Source organism: Zootermopsis nevadensis, unplaced genomic scaffold (assembly GCF_977971745.1).
Source record: "Zootermopsis nevadensis isolate Lab colony 2312 unplaced genomic scaffold, Znev_1.0 Znev_ptg000002l, whole genome shotgun sequence".
In the NCBI taxonomy this organism is placed as follows: Eukaryota; Metazoa; Arthropoda; class Insecta; order Blattodea; family Termopsidae; genus Zootermopsis; species Zootermopsis nevadensis.
In genome coordinates, this window is record NW_028259134.1 from 13253862 (window position 1) to 13269516 (window position 15655).

At 36.4% G+C, this 15655-nt stretch overlaps 2 protein-coding genes across 6 annotated transcripts; both read right to left on the reverse strand.

The window, feature by feature from the left end:
• Positions 1-370: 370 nt before the first annotated feature.
• On the reverse strand, positions 371-9857 carry LOC110832185 (uncharacterized). 5 transcript variants are annotated; one of them, XM_022068979.2, is made up of 4 exons: positions 9748-9857; positions 4465-4727; positions 3022-3892; positions 371-2501 (listed from the first exon to the last, which is right to left on the reverse strand). In XM_022068979.2, the coding sequence occupies exons 1-4, from the start codon at positions 9771-9773 to the stop codon at positions 2162-2164; spliced, it is 1500 nt and encodes a 499-aa protein (XP_021924671.1). In that variant the 5' UTR covers positions 9774-9857; the 3' UTR covers positions 371-2161. The 5 variants fall into 5 exon arrangements, with proteins under 5 accessions (XP_021924671.1, XP_021924675.1, XP_021924674.1 ...); XM_022068983.2 differs by lacking the exon at positions 9748-9857 and adding an exon at positions 8871-9316; XM_022068982.2 differs by lacking the exon at positions 9748-9857 and adding an exon at positions 6811-7548.
• Positions 9858-12570: 2713 nt separating this feature from the next.
• Positions 12571-14118, reverse strand: Pfdn2 (prefoldin 2). Its single transcript, XM_022068986.2, has 3 exons — positions 13904-14118; positions 13686-13809; positions 12571-13164 (listed from the first exon to the last, which is right to left on the reverse strand). Exons 1-3 carry the CDS (start codon positions 14041-14043, stop codon positions 12988-12990), a joined length of 441 nt encoding a protein of 146 aa, XP_021924678.1. The 5' UTR covers positions 14044-14118; the 3' UTR covers positions 12571-12987.
• Between the last annotated feature and the right edge of the window lie 1537 nt (positions 14119-15655).

Below are 15655 nucleotides of genomic sequence, written 5' to 3' on the forward strand. Positions count from 1 at the left end.
GCATCGTCTTCCGAACTCTGACGCAATGGACGTCAGGCACTGACTGTCCGGGGATCAACTGGGGATTCTGAGCTCACCAAACAAATCAGATTGGTGCTTTTATTCCAGTCACACTACGCTTTAAGAATCTCCGATCTGTACGAAGACTGTTAATATTTTTTCAGGACTTCATGTCCCCTCCGAATAACAGCAATTTAGTTTTTAAAATTTGATTCGATGTTAAGGTTTATTGGCACATCTTCATAGCTCACTGAAGACGGGGAGCCTCTTTGATAGAGTTTTACGTCTCTTTCCAAACGTGTTAAACCCCGAAAGTACACCCGCATCACACATTTTATTACCATTTCATCTTCTGTAAATAAAATACGTATTTGATTTTGCTTTTACTGAAAGCATAATATATTCTTAAAGTTCATAGTTTATAATTAGTTTGTTACTAAATATGAATGACAAACGAGCAATTTACAGTAGCATCTCATTTGTGAGAGATAAAGATTTATTTCTTTGCAGTACCAAGCCAAGCCCGAAAAAGGACGTTTAACAAAGCTTCTGTGCCAAAAAATAGCTACATATGTATGCCTTCTCGTGTTGAAAAATTCTGAAAAACGATAAAGCTTTATGTCGATAATTAACTTTCATAAGCAACGTATATTTGACACTGAAAGCCAAAATACTCGTGGACAGTTGAAACGTAAGAATAGTCTTTACACGGCCTGTTTAGCCATTGGGCAAAATAAGCGGTAGCCTAGGACAAAACTTTAATAAAAAGCTAAAAAATCGACAAGAGAAATTATAAGAAATGAATAAGGTATTTGCGGCTTTCTAAAATACCGAAAACAATAATTGATATCATATATGACAAAAATGTGTGTGTAGTGAAGTCGATAATTTGACAATCGACGGATTGCCTCGTGAATGGGCACCCTTATTCGTCACTTTCAGTTCTACCCCAGATTTTGTGATAAGAGGCGCTGTTTCGCTTAAGTTTCCACCCCCTGTCTACTGATTGTCAATAAGAGATTACAAGTTGTATACACAAACATTAATTTGTAAGGAACGTTATTATTTTCTCGTAACAAGTTCACTGTTAAAAAGAATTAGAAGAGCGTGAATTTCTTTCACATTTACGAGATCTGGAGCCACACCAAGACTAAATTGTAAGATGTTAAAATGATAACTGCCCACAATATTCATTTTCGGCAGTTGACTGGGGGAAGGAAGTTTCGTTTAGGGCGCCAGACACCCTTTCGCTGGTCCTGATCACGCTGTAAGTCTTGGCGCTAGTGAGAATTACAAGTACGTATAAGACTTATGTTTAGCTTTAGATAAGATAATTGTTTTCTTTGGAAGAATATCCGACACACAACAGATAGCGACGTTATCAATGACTCTTATCTTATACAGGTCCATAGCTGAGTTCTGAATTTGAGTGCATGACCCATATCCACTTGAGATGAAAACTGCTATGCATTTTCATATGGTGGACAATGTTAAGTTTGAAATTACAGTGATACATAACTAGAAGAGTAAACAAAGCAAGGAAAGGAGCACATCTATCCACGTTAATAAAATAGCTTTGTAATCACTTGTATCAATTTATATTACACATAGCAGCAACTATAAATATATACGTACAATGGTGTATATATATAATCTTAATTGATGTAAAATATTATTCATTCATTCGTTCATTCATTCCTGCTGCTTCTAGTTACGTTTATTGAATCGCATTTACTGTTGCTGTAAGACGAGCCAAAACTTATAAAAATAGCCACATTTCTCACAGCTAGCCCCTTGTTGTCTTTCAGCAAATGTTTTATCTTAAGATGGAAGCTACAGATCGTAAATTTACCTTTTACGATTGAAAATACCAGTTTTACTCACAACAAATAAGTCCAGAGAAACTGTTACTACAAACAAGTGAATATTAACAGTGACTAGTTTTTCCTTTCGTTGAGTGTTAATTAATAACCGAGTGTAGTCGTGGCTGCCACCGATTGTGTGCGTCACATCGCTTTGATTGCATTCAGTAACGAACATCTTTCAATGACAGAGCCAGGCAACTCTTTTAAAACGAAACACAGTCTTCCTATACGGACGAAATATTGAGCTGCATTCTTGTCGTACCAGTGACGTCACAGCAGGATCAGTTAGACATGGATCAAGGCCCTCGAGGAACATTCTGCCTGTTGGCATTGGGCGTACTCCAGATGTGGTCCAGATCTTTGTCGTCCCACTCCAGCTCTGCACGGCTCGGATCGATAGTTACGTGGGAATACCTTCCCACGGTTTGTCGTGGTGTGCAGAGCATGAAACCACGGCGCCAGAGGGTCATCAGGATGGCACAAGCGACAATGACAACGACCAGGATCAGAAACATGTCCATCACAACAATAAGACCAGAGTACGTATTCTGCTTTGCAGATTCATGGGTGCAGACAAAATCTTTGAGATCCAAAGAAGGTATCAGTCTGTTGTGATGTTCATCAGGAGAAAAGCACCTGCAAGAACAGAAGGCACAGGGACTGAGATCCTCCAGTCCATTCTACAGTACAGCGCAGTGGCATCTAGCAGCGAGGAAATAACAATCGAAAGTAAAAAGGGGAGAAAAAATGGAATCATGATGGCATACACAAATTTTATGGCCCTGTAATTATGCTTTAGATCTCCTAAGTAGCCTTTCACAATAGCTAAACCTTATATCTCTCCAACGTGCAAATACTCTCCGCGTCCCATAGTAACAAAAACAGTAACTGTGTCGACCACAATTAATGTCCTAACTGTCAATATATTATTTTATTAGTTATTATTAACTGCAAATGGGTTTTTACCCCGTGGCAGTGGTCCTACAATAAGACACAACAACATATGCCCCTTGCACCTGCAGTTTAGACTTATAAAAACAATGGCCAGTAACTACATTTCCAAAAGAATGATATAAATTCATTACATTTTTAAATTGAGCATGTAAAGCAGTTACATCTTTTCTTTTTTCATTCATTTAATAAACTAAGTATTTACCTTAAGTACGCTGTGTTCTCCAGCGAGAAATTCGTTTGATGAATCCAGGCTAAATTACAGTCACACCGCCAAGAATTTCCCTGGAGAGCCACGTGCTTCAACGTTGGCTGCAGTAGCAAAAATGTCTTGTTGCTGAGAGTATGAAGCCCACTACGAGCAAGTGACAGACGTTTTAATGGAATGGGTACAGAATCTGGACCGCCAAACGCGCGTTCGTCAAATGAATGCAGCTGAATACAGTTCTCCATCGTCAGTTCTTCCAAGGATGCAAGGCCTTCAAATGCATTTTCCTGAACGTTTCTTAAATGAATCAAACGATCCAATTGCAACTTCTTGAGTTTAGGGTAAGATATGAAGTCACCTGACACGAGAACTTCAACGTCTATACCTGAGAGATTTAAACTCTCTAGTGATGCTGGAAGTACGTCAATGACACGCAACGGATTGTCAGCCAGAGAGAGATGATGAAGCTGACTGGCCTCGTTGAAGAGACCATTTGGAATTCTTTCAATACTCATGTTGTTTAACGCGAGAGAACTAATGTTTCTCTGAAGGACGATGGTCAGAAACTCTGTCGACTTCATGAGATACTTGCCCAAAGCAGTATTATAACTGAGGATCAGAGAATTCAGATGTGACGTTGAACTGAACAGATAAGGAGGCAGTTCTTGCAAGCGATTCATTTCTAAATTAAGTGTGGATAGAACCGAAATACCTTCGAAAATTTTAACTGGTAGAGTTTGTAGCATATTGTAGCTGAGATCCAACATACGAAGATTCGCGAGACGAGAGAAAGCAGCTTCGTTGAGGGATGTAAACTTATTTCGTGCTAAACTCAATTCTTCTAGATTACCCCAACGAGAAAATTGCTCTAAAACAAACATAAGAGAACAGTTCATATTACATCTCCACTTTGTGTTCTTCCCTTAACATAAGACACCAAATTTGAAACCGACACAAAACAACAAGCACATTTATTTTCTGTGTGTTTTAATCTTTACATGTTCAGATAGCAGGCTGGAAAACAAAACATTCGGTCACAGATGAAGTACAGTAGGCTTATAAAGATCTGACTGGCTTGGCGACTCGAAATATTCCAGATAAGACTGATAATGTCGTTATACGAACGTGGGGAAAAGATAATACGATGAGATACATTAAATAAGAGATAAGATAAAATGTGTTGAACCAGCTCATGGTGTACGCGTGTGTTTGGTCAGTACAGCTCTAAACGACGTAGCTCATCCGAAATCAGTTCAAATGGGTCCATTCTTATTATGGCACCGTGAATTTTCACGGTGCAAATATATTCATAAGCAGTCGACAAGGGTCTTTTCAGGGTGAGAGATTTTCATAGGTCCAAACAAACCTTTACGATAAAGAAGTAAAAAAATTACGAAAACTTAAATTTTCGTGTTGATATTTATAATGGATTGCTCGTACCGTCTCTAAGAAGTGAGAGTTGGTTCCGCGAGAGGTCCAAACGGCGCGCGTCTGGCAATATCTGCCATTCTGAGGGCAAGGCAGTCAAGTTGCGACAGGAACAGTCCACCTCCCACAGATGCTCGTCGAGCTCAGTACGACTATCGGTGCATCTGCACGCCAGGCCTCCAGACGCATCACTCAGGCAAAGTTGCGGCGTAGGGTCAAGCGGGGCCGTCGCCAACAGCGAAGTCGCCAGCGTCAATAATATCAGAACCTCCATTCTGAAAAACGAAATCTTATTCTGACGTTGTACTTCTACAATTTACAAAACCTGGCCTGAATTTTAGTGTTGATGTCTTGATTTAAAATATTTTAAAATGTCCTTGACGTTTGATGAGAAGTCGCGGAGCTGGCCACTCAGCTTAAAGAAAAATAAAAAGTTAGCTTTTTACAAAATTTTAAGTAGGACCTCAAACGTGGATGGATTTTTCGTGGGCTGTAAGCAACGATAAAATTACGAGTTTTCGATATTGAAACGACAAGATGGGAAGGTAATTTTTAAGTATATTTGAAAGAAATACGATGTTAAGATTCGTATTGGATTTATCTGGTTCGGGTTTCGTAAAATACGATGAAATTATTCACCAGTTTAGCTTCATGAAGAAGGACTTCGCCAAAAGGAAATAAAATAATCAGAAATGAACGTCGGAGTTCATTGGTTAGCACTCGTATTTGGTATGTAATGCGTTCGATTCTCGGCTGTAGGATAGATGTCATAACTGATATTTTTCATAGTTTTCCTCAGTCCCTACAAGAAATTGCTAGAATAAACCTTAGACTTTTTCCAGTCTTTCCAGGCAAATTCACAGACTAAAAGTTGAAGCTTCTGTTTTCTCCATCCACGCGAGGATCGTCTATGCCATAACCTCCGAGTCGATGCAACAACCCTAAGTAACTGAAGTTACGTAACTACCGACTATAAAATCCTGTGTATTGACTGTCATTCAAAATGTATCCACCTATCTCACAAGTATTTAATAGACTCTGTATGCTGAGCGATTGTAATCCGAAGACTAAAATCAAGAAAATAAGAAAAAAATGAAAATGTGTGGTGCTTGGTAACCACGAATTTCTGACTCCGACCCCAAATACACGAGGTGTGTAGCCCAAAGAAAAAAAACTGTATTTTCTCTACTGACTGGCTCAGAGAGACGTTTTCATCTCTTGGATTTCGCAAAAATTGGCATCGTTTTTCTCAAGATGAGAGGAAATAAAGATAGAGTAGGTAGCTATGGCAACACTATTAATAAATATCCTCGTAAATGCTAGTTGTGAAGCACTCAGAGGCATTTTTCTATTATGAAGTCTTCGACAATTTGCAAATACTATGATTTTACTTATAACGGCGCCAACCGTGAGTAGTCCAACATAGAGAGTGGCCTCGTTCAAAATGTGGCTGAGTACTGTCAATCCACTTTGTTTATGGTGTGTGGCGTACATGGGAGACCCGTATTGTCCATCTGAACGTTGCGACACTTGTAAAATTAACATAGACCAAAAAATATAGATATAACCAGTTCACAGACTCAACTACGTGTTACCGCTGTCCTTTGAAACCATTTACCATAAAATTATTTGAATTATCGCCTTAGTTTACTCCTCTTATATAACATAAGCTAATACTTGTTTACTACTGAGACATCCAGGTGACTGGAGCATGTCACATGTTTGCACATTCATTTGTTTGTATACATCTCTTATTTCTTTAAGTCCGGCGCTTTTCTCTTTGACGCTATTGGGAAACACAAAAGTTGCTGCATTACGTAAAAGACAACGCTTGAAAGTTGTTAACACTAACGGTGACAGTTGTACATAAGAATCGAAAGTTGTGGAGAAAGATGTTAATACATTTAAAAGGATATCTACAAAGCAAAGTTAACGTCCGTCCACATAGTCTATTCTTATGTCTGAAACTGATAACTATCGACTGATCGAAAATATCGACCTTCTCAGTTTATCGTTTTATTTCTTCATTTATTAAACATTCAGTCACTTAACAAGTTCAGTCAGTAAATCATTCCGTTTCTGAAAAAAAAAATGCAAATGGTAACCTTGACATCCGGACAGGACAGAGTCAACCAAGTTCTTTCCATTCAGTATTTCACCAAGTTATGTTGCTCATATTAAAGTTTATTATCACTCACCTACTCCTGGCTTTGTTATGTTCCTCTCTCTTGTTCTCGAAGTTAAGACAGTTTATGGCTCATATGTTAATGGCATCATACTTTAAAACTTGCATTGCTAATACGTCGTGCGAGTACGCTATTTGCATTATATTAATACAAGGAAGATAAGAGCACTTACATGACCTTTCGTACGCAAATATTTAAAATGCTTTGTGCTTCGTAAGTTGGGCGCTGCAGACGTACGTGTAGCTGAAGCAAGGCCCAAACTTACAACAATTTACCTTCACCAGCCACACAGAAGTACCATTCGACTGCGCTATGGACTGTGGACAGACAGCATTCAAGTATTCGGCCTAACATTGACAGCTGACGTTTCTTTAAAAATGGTTCTCACAGCAGAGCAGCATACATTTACGAAATATGTAAAGCCATAAAAGTATATGTACAATGATATTGTTTAATGTACACCACACATTTTGTCAGTAGGGCAGTGATTAGTGGCCAGAAATTCGCAAATTCCCTGCTATTACTTTTAGCTTATTGTGTACAAGGCTTTGAACTTGTGGCATCCGGTACCTTCGTTTGTCTTCATTCTACAAGTATCTTAAACGAAGTACAGTAAAACACTTTCTGCCCGGGGCTGTCATATATTTTATTATGTTTAAAAACAGAAGTCGGCTTTTAAATAAACAATTAGCATATATTGCTTTGCTGTCAGACGAAGACCAACAGTGTGATTTATCCTGTATTAAACGTAGCTACTTGGTTGTCATATATAACAAAGAAAAAATTATTGAGGGAGGACGTGTACCATTGTTTAGAAAATTGCTAGAAGATAAATAAATATGTTATTAAAATTTTAGCTTCCAGTTTAGTGCATTGATATTTAAAATTAAGGATGATATAACCAGAGTGCATCATTCATGAAAGGTCTCTCACAAAAAGAAGCTGCCTGTTTGTTCAACGTAAAAATTATTACACTTTCAACATGTAATATAAAAAAACAAAGTAATGTTTAAAGTCATGTTAACAATGCAGAACAATGAAGTTTATGTTGGTCATTCAATACTTTCCATGATTTCCTGCAATTCAGTTTCTTATAAAATGGAAAATATCTTTGATGTCGCAGTATTCTGATGATAGGAAGGTATTTCTTTATTGTAGTCCTCTTAGCCTCTTTTCTCCAATTTGAACTTCAAAAGGACCAACGAAGCAGTTTCTCCTGTTACCAGAATTTCTCTTACAATTCCGAAATATTTTTTCGACATATTATACATTTCTTTACGGTCAAGTTCCAAGCAAAATGGTTTTCTGACTGTCAGCTTGGTTACTGTTATCTTGCACGTGAACTTCTATAATACTGGGAGTCTCACATTCTTGGAAACGGGGCAACAGATAAACCATTTTATCTTTATAGTTCCATTATTTTGCTTAGTAACTAAATTATTAGTAAAGTAATTAAAAACATGAATTCATAAGTGATGTCACTTCCGCCGGAAGAAACGTGGAAAAGAATCTGGGTCCCTTAAATAATTATCATGCCACCAAAAAGTAAATTATATTTAATTATAAAAACGTTGTATGTAATGGACTTATTGCTAGCATTAGGAGATGCATAGCAAACAAATTTATCCCTCTCCGATTATTCCTTGACTGATAACATTGCATAGCTATTAAGTGAATAAATACAAAACAGTTAAATTAAATAACTGTGTAGTTATTTATACAGTGGCGCTGTAAATGAATAATATACGTTGTATATCCAATTATCCGTTATATACTGTTTTAGCTTGTAAGATAATACGTGTGCCTCACAATTCATACGAAAACTGATAATGAAATAATTGGAAAAATTGCTTAACGACAGACGATCTCATGTCTCATCACCAGTTAACGCAACAAAGGTTGGCTGATTTTAGGCCTACAATTAATAGACTAATTTATAAATAACTTTCAATGTTCGTGTTATTCCTGACTACATTTATCGTTTAAAATTCTAAAACAAAGCTTGTAGTCCCTTCTGTAGGACCTACCTTTACAGGTATTTTCGTCTGAAGACGGAAGCAGAGTCGTGTCCCGAAATTTTGTGACGAACCCTTTAGAATCACATAAGTAGATTACCTGGTTGGTGAAATTTCATGACTATTAGTTGCCATACTTATTACTTATAATGATTATCACTGATCCCAGATTTCTATTTTGTCTATGTCCAACAATTGTCTGCCTGTTCACACTTACCGACACGGACCGGCTCAGACGCATAAAATATTATCGTCGAGATTTTCGGCCTGTCGCGCTGTGACGTGTCGTTGATGGTTGGTGTGAACTAATCAATTGAAATGCGGAGAATAATATTTTGTCGTGACGTGTAATCAGTGTAAATAAACCTTTGATCATTTTCCCCAGTCTCTTCTCTGTTTCAAAGAATCCATCAGAGTCCGCCTCCCTCGTAACATTCTAGCCATTTACAATGACTTTCTTCGCCCAGTGTAACGATAATCTGGCACCGGAAACACAAGACATTTATAGGAGGATCGTGTCACTTTCCGGTAGGCCTGTTAGTTGATCCCTTTTTACAGGCAGTGCTTAGTGTTGTTATTTCGGTGAAATCCGCGCCAGAAACAAAGGCAACATGATCACGCATATTTACAGAAGATTAAAGGCAACCTTGTAGAAAATTCGATAGAAGAAAAACAACCAAAGATGTACTTTAAAAACCGATCTAACCTAAAGTCACTTCTATAAAAAATAATTAAAATTATTCATCATACCCTTCATTACGCAGATTTCATGTTATTTATCCTCACGAAGTCCATAAGTTGAAGTTTAGTTACCAAAATGCCCAGTTAGCCCGTTCAAGCTGAAGCAAATCTAAATAATATTTAAAGATTCATGTTCTACCGCAAAGAAACACAACACTTCATCATTACTAAGATAGTTCTCTTAATCCTCTTTAGGGAAATAATCGTTGTTTAATTTGAGAATCATACGAAACAAATAAATTCCATTGTGCTGACTATTAAAAGCGGGTAGTACATGAACACATTCAGGATAAGTTATTTCTCTATTAGACGTCACTAGGTAAAAGGAAAATAACGAAGCTGAGAATACTCACATATACTTTCTGCGTTTCGCTAGCATCCGACTAGTATGAATGCCTTTGTCCGACTGTGTCGTGGACTCTTCCTAGTCGCGCTCCTGTTGTAATCATGAGTAAATATTTATCCACAATCCGATAACAAATTCTCTTACATCTCTCTTTTTCTCACCGCTGACATTGCATCATGTCTCCACTATTCTAGTCTCTTTTTATCAATGCCATGTTTCAACATCTCATTGTTATCAAAAAAAGTATCTTCTTCCAGCGCAGATGGCTGCACTGCAGTCCTCTTTAATTGTTCTACCTGAGTAAATAACAAAACTTAATCTGGTGACAGCATCGGACCATCTCAAAATACAACAGGGGAGAACGATCTCTTGGGCAATGTGATGATGACAGGATTAACTAGACCTTTATGTTATTTGGGGTTCTCACCGCGGTGAAGAAGTTGATGATCATCTGAGTTGAGTTGGGTTAGGTTGGGTAAGGTTAGTTTAGGTTGGGTTAGATTTGGTTTGTTTAGATTGGGTCAAGTTAGGTTACTTTAGGGCAGGTCAGATCAGTATGTGTACATTTATTCTCGCCCTCACATCTTCATAATCGTAGTTATCATAGTAATTATTTTCATGTCACATTGAGGTCACTGTTAGGCCAAGGTCACTGCAAAATCAGGACAATATCACCCCAATAGTTTGCCAGATACAGGTCTTTAAATTTTCCAAGGTCATATATTTTCACGCCTATTTCTGCAAAACCGTAAATACCTGGTTGACCATACTAATGTACAAATGAGGTCATGTATAGGTCAAGGTCATACCGAAGTCACGTCAAAATCGGCCCAATAGTTACCCAGATACAGAACTTTAAAATTATCAAGGTCATATATTTTCACGCATATTTCTGCCAAACCGTAAATACCTGATTCACCATTCTCATGTCAAGATGGGGTCACGTATAGGTCGTCATACGGAAGTCACGACAAAATCGGCCCACTACTTTCCCAGATAGGGGTCTTTAAATTTTTCAGGGTCATACTTTTTCACGCTTATTTCTGCCAAACCGTAAATACCTGGTTGACCATACTCATGTTAAAATGAGGTCACGAATAGATCAAGGTCATGTCAAGACCACGACAAGATAACATAAACTGTTTGAGAATTAGAGGCCTCAAACTTTTCAAAGTCATTCAAAATACTATTTTCTCACGCATATACATAGAGAACTGTAGGAATCTGAGTGACATTGCACACATCATTTAGAGGTCATAGATATGTCAATGTCATGTGAAGGTCACAATATATACTCAGTGTCTAATTTGTGTTGGTATAGATTACCATAGGTTGGGTTAGGTTAGGTTTAGTTGGATTAAATTAGGTTAGGTTAGGTTATTTAGGTTGGGTTGGGTTAGGATAGTTTAGGTTGGGTTAAGTTAGGTTAGGGTGCTGTGGGTTAAGTTAGGTTAGTTTAGGGCAGGTCAGTTCAGTAGGGGAAGGTTGTATAGTACCAGATACCTAAGGATTTCGGTGGGGGGATGTGTAATGTGAAATTAAAAAAAATCTTATTAATTTTCACAAATTTGAACTTTTTTCTTCCTGAAATATGTATTCTGAATAAAACAAGGTGTCAAAAAAGTAAAGAAAAATATGTTTAATTTTTTTTTTTACATTTTCAACATTACAAAAATTGGCATCTAGTATCGGTCGCTACTTTACTTATAATGTTTTTCTTAGTTTTGATAGAAACTTTCAGTTTTTATGAATCGTAACGTCTTCTGCAGGAATCACATTTGTAATATGACATATTTCCCTCAATATCAGCTCACTTTTCATGCGCCCAACCACCACAAGAAAGACATTGTATCCAGTCCTAGTCAAAAATTTCTGAACAGATGATGCACGCTGTTGTAGGTCTTTTATTTGACCAACTAGTTCTTCCTCCAACTCATCAATGAAATTTCTCTGAAACCAACCAATGTTGGGTGTCATTTTCACCATTCCCCCTTCTTGCAATGTTGTTAGTCTATCTTCAAGAGAAATTATGGGGACTGAAAAAGTATCTGCTGCTTCCCTTACCAACATCTCCTTATTCGTAACCTTATCTATAGCAAGTTTCATTTGATCTTCTGTCCATTGTCCGTTTCTTTTTTGTATTGGGCTAGCTGTTCATTCTAATAGCAAATCTAATTTTAAACCCTGAAATAAAACAAAGCAACGCCAAAACCAGTTATATCTCCAATAGTACGGATAACAAAGTTTATATAATCATTAGTGGTAAAAACAGAAGCAAACTAAATTGTATTTATTCTTAAACAATTTTTTCGAGAATTGTTGTTTGTCCGGTACTACCAGAAACCACACTGTCTGATATTAGATGACAGACATGTAAAGAGAAAATGTCTGCTGTATATCCAGTGCTTACTGCTGGAACAAAATCTCAAATCTTACAAAATCATTCTACACATACAGTCTGTAGTTGATACAACTAAAGTAAAAGAAATTGAATAATTATTTCACTTACCAGAATTAGTTGATACAGCCTTCCGAAAATAAACAATGTAGCTCAAAATTTGTACAAATTGAAAGATTCACTCACAGTGGCTGACCGGCTCAACGAATTTACTCAAACTAAGGACTGTCGTCTGTGACGAACAGAGGCAAGACTCTGATACTTGACAAGTGTCACTAACTAGCGATGTTTCGGAAAAGTAAGCACTGTCCGATAATGGACGCTGTCCAGTACCATACGACCTTCCCCTATTCAATTTATAAAATGATATTACACTATTTTATTTGTAGGAACTGTGCTGTTGTGGAATATGAAAACAGAAGAAAACTGAAATATTTATAAGCAGTGGATATAATTATTCATATTTATGAAATGATTATCATGTTTAAAATAATCCTTGAGTAGATCTCATTTTCAAATTATCCAAACTCCACTTACTAGACCTTTCTCAAAATTCAAGCCACATATTATAATTTTAACATTAAGTTGAGATTAATATGAACTGAACATCTACATTTTCTGCATTGACAAAATCTGTTAACATAGTTAGTTAAAATATCAACTTCCTATTAGTAATAAACATTTGTTTAAATAGGCAATTTATTAATGCAACACACAAACTCAAGTTTTCTTCTTATACACTTGAACAGTTCACACAGCTGCATGTAAATAGTTTTATCACAACACGATAAACAGCTTATAAAGCCCAGTGTGAGAGACAAGTGTCATATGAAAGCCAGTGTAAGACAACTACATTGGATTGACCACTAGTACATTGCCAGTATGAGGCTTTTTATCACCATCAGCATTAGGTGCAGAAGGATCATCCTGTCCTCGGATTTTAAGATTGTGTTTCTCTTTGAAGTCATTGAGTTCCTGACTTTTCTTGTTTAACACTCCTTGTAAACCTTTGCTACACTTGGCTATCTGTAACACACAACACAAATAAAGATACACATCACAGTTCATGTTTCCATTAAAAAAGTAGAATTATACAATATTCTGTATTTTCTCAAACTCCACTGTTACAAATATGGTAATATTTGGTCTATATACAAAATTAATTTACAAATGCATCATAACTCATTAAACCATTCAAAAATATAAAAAACTTTGCAATCACTGAAGTAAATCATAAAACTATTATTACAGTAAATTTTGGTTAATTGGGCCATCAGTTAATCGGTGCAGCCATTTATTTGGGACAAATCTTAAAAAACAAACCTTTTTAACTCTTTAAGTGGATCCTCGCATAATTGGGACAAATTATTCTACTCCCAATGTGTCCCAGTTAATCGGAATCTACTTTATATCTACAAAGATATTTTGGTGAAATATCCACTTCTGAGGTTTCATTCTTCTGAGTGACTAAGTAATGTACATTAGGATTTTCCACACTTTTGTGTAAATGTATCTAACAATTAAAATACGAAAACAGTAAATCTTACCTGCTCTTGATTGGATATAAGAATGGGCAGTACTTCTTTTACAGTCCTTTCACACAGCACACCTCCAACCATATTGAAGCATTTTCGATCACCATCCACTTCTTTCAAAGTATCAATGACGATTCTACGGAAAAAAATTGTGATTTAACATTTCAAACTCCATTTCATCGACATAAATATCTCATTGCGTCCAGGAAGGTTATACTTGAACAACTTACTTGTGTTCATGAAGGTCTAATTCCAGTTCCGATATCTTATTACCAATATGCAGATGTTCCTTCCGTAGCGCCTGAAAATTATTGAAAATGTTTTCATTTGTCATGCCTTTCGAACCCGATTTCATCCCATCAGTTGCCATATTCAATACTTTCTTGGGCTTTCTTCTGCAATTCTGTTTCTAACCTTTTCCTTTTGTAAACATCGATTTCGCATATCGAATATACTACGTAGGTTAACACCAACATCGATACTATCGGTGGTGTACCGCCAATTGTGAATGCATTTCATACTACAAAGTTTTAATCATGAATATAATTGCCTGTTGTTAAGAAAAGCGGGAATACAAATATATTTAATGGCGGACGGAACATGTATTTTTCTAAGCAGTACTGTAGTGTAGCATTTGGTGTGTTATAATGATGCTGGATTATTATTCTCAGTCACTTTTACACACACACTCACTTTTCACTAGCATTTTTTCGTTACATATTTAAGCTCAATATGACCATTATCAGGGCTAAAACTACAGTTAAAAAAAATTTAGTGAACAGTGAGTGTGTGTAAAAGTTATTAAGAATAATAAAAAATTTCTTAATCTTTGAATCTAAGTAGATTTAATGAAAGAATGTTTATATTTTCCACAGATTGTTGTAACATTACCTATATGTCAGAACATTAAATAATTGTATGTGTTGAACATTTGGATCAAAGGGAACAATGTTGTATAAGGTTCACGAAAATTATGTACACAATTTAAATGCATACGAGTTTCCAAAAGCTTGCAGTGAATCCAAAGCAGCATGAAAATAAGAAGCAGTATTCAGTTAAGTCACAAGGAAATCTACATGAGATTTGTCCACACTGTTATCTGCTATCAACAAATTCTACTAACTGGAAGTAAATTCCAATGAGAAAAAGTGTGGCATGGTTAACCAAACATCATAATCACACAGTTAGCATTTGTTTCATAATTGGGAGGTCCAGGTTCAAGTTTTAGCCCAGAGACTGGTGTTTTTGTGATCTCCCTCTGCTAGGCCACTATAATACCTTGTATTAGGTAATAATCACTTCCTTCTGTTCATGGTACCATTAAATAAGGCTAGAATAAATAATTTAAAATTGTGGTAAAATGCTAGTCATCTGTACTAGTAACACAAATGGATCCTCTGGGCATTGATGCAATGTGCTACTTCTGTATACACGTTAGTTCACATGAAAAATGTGTAGAAAATCAATTTCATTCACACAGTATTTTAATTTTAAATACAAATAATTAAATGTTAAAATACAGTATTCCCAAATTATGGATTTCTTACTAATATCAAACATCGGTGTATCGGTTGGCTATCCTGTTTATGTAGATACCAGCTTGGAGGACAAGTGATTTGTGCTATTAGCAGTTCCTTAAGGTATTATTAGCAAGCTGTGGCAGGCCAGGTTGGATACTTTGTTATGAGTGGTGTTCAACATTTTTATTAAATTTACATTAATGAGTATTTAAAATTTGTCGCAACCGACATGCCTGAAAATGTACAATGAGACAAGAACATCTAGTCTGCCAACTCAATATGTAAACTGGAATTTCACATTCATTCCAATTTTCTTTTCTAATCCTTTGTGCTTCAGAGGTACCGAGTATCACAGCTTGCCCTATATGACGGTGAACTGCAACACACAAATCTTTATAACTATAAGACTGATGAACTGGAAGGAATGTAATAAATACAAAAAAAATACACAGATAACAGGTA

Excerpts from the sequence above, each read along its gene's own strand:
- Pfdn2 (XM_022068986.2), bottom strand. The coding sequence starts at position 14,043 with ATGGCAACTGATGGGATGAAATCGGGTTCGAAAGGCATGACAAATGAA. Across the intron at positions 13,810-13,903 it reads TTAGACCTTCATGAACACAA|AATCGTCATTGATACTTTGA; the intron begins GTAAGTTGTTCA and ends TTTTTTCCGTAG. Across the intron at positions 13,165-13,685 it reads TTATATCCAATCAAGAGCAG|ATAGCCAAGTGTAGCAAAGG; the intron begins GTAAGATTTACT and ends TGTGTGTTACAG.
- LOC110832185 (XM_022068979.2), bottom strand. The coding sequence starts at position 9,773 with ATGCTAGCGAAACGCAGAAAGTATAT. Across the intron at positions 4,728-9,747 it reads GCGAAACGCAGAAAGTATAT|AATGGAGGTTCTGATATTAT; the intron begins GTGAGTATTCTC and ends TTCGTTTTTCAG. Across the intron at positions 2,502-3,021 it reads GAGAACACAGCGTACTTAAG|GTGCTTTTCTCCTGATGAAC; the intron begins GTAAATACTTAG and ends CTGTTCTTGCAG.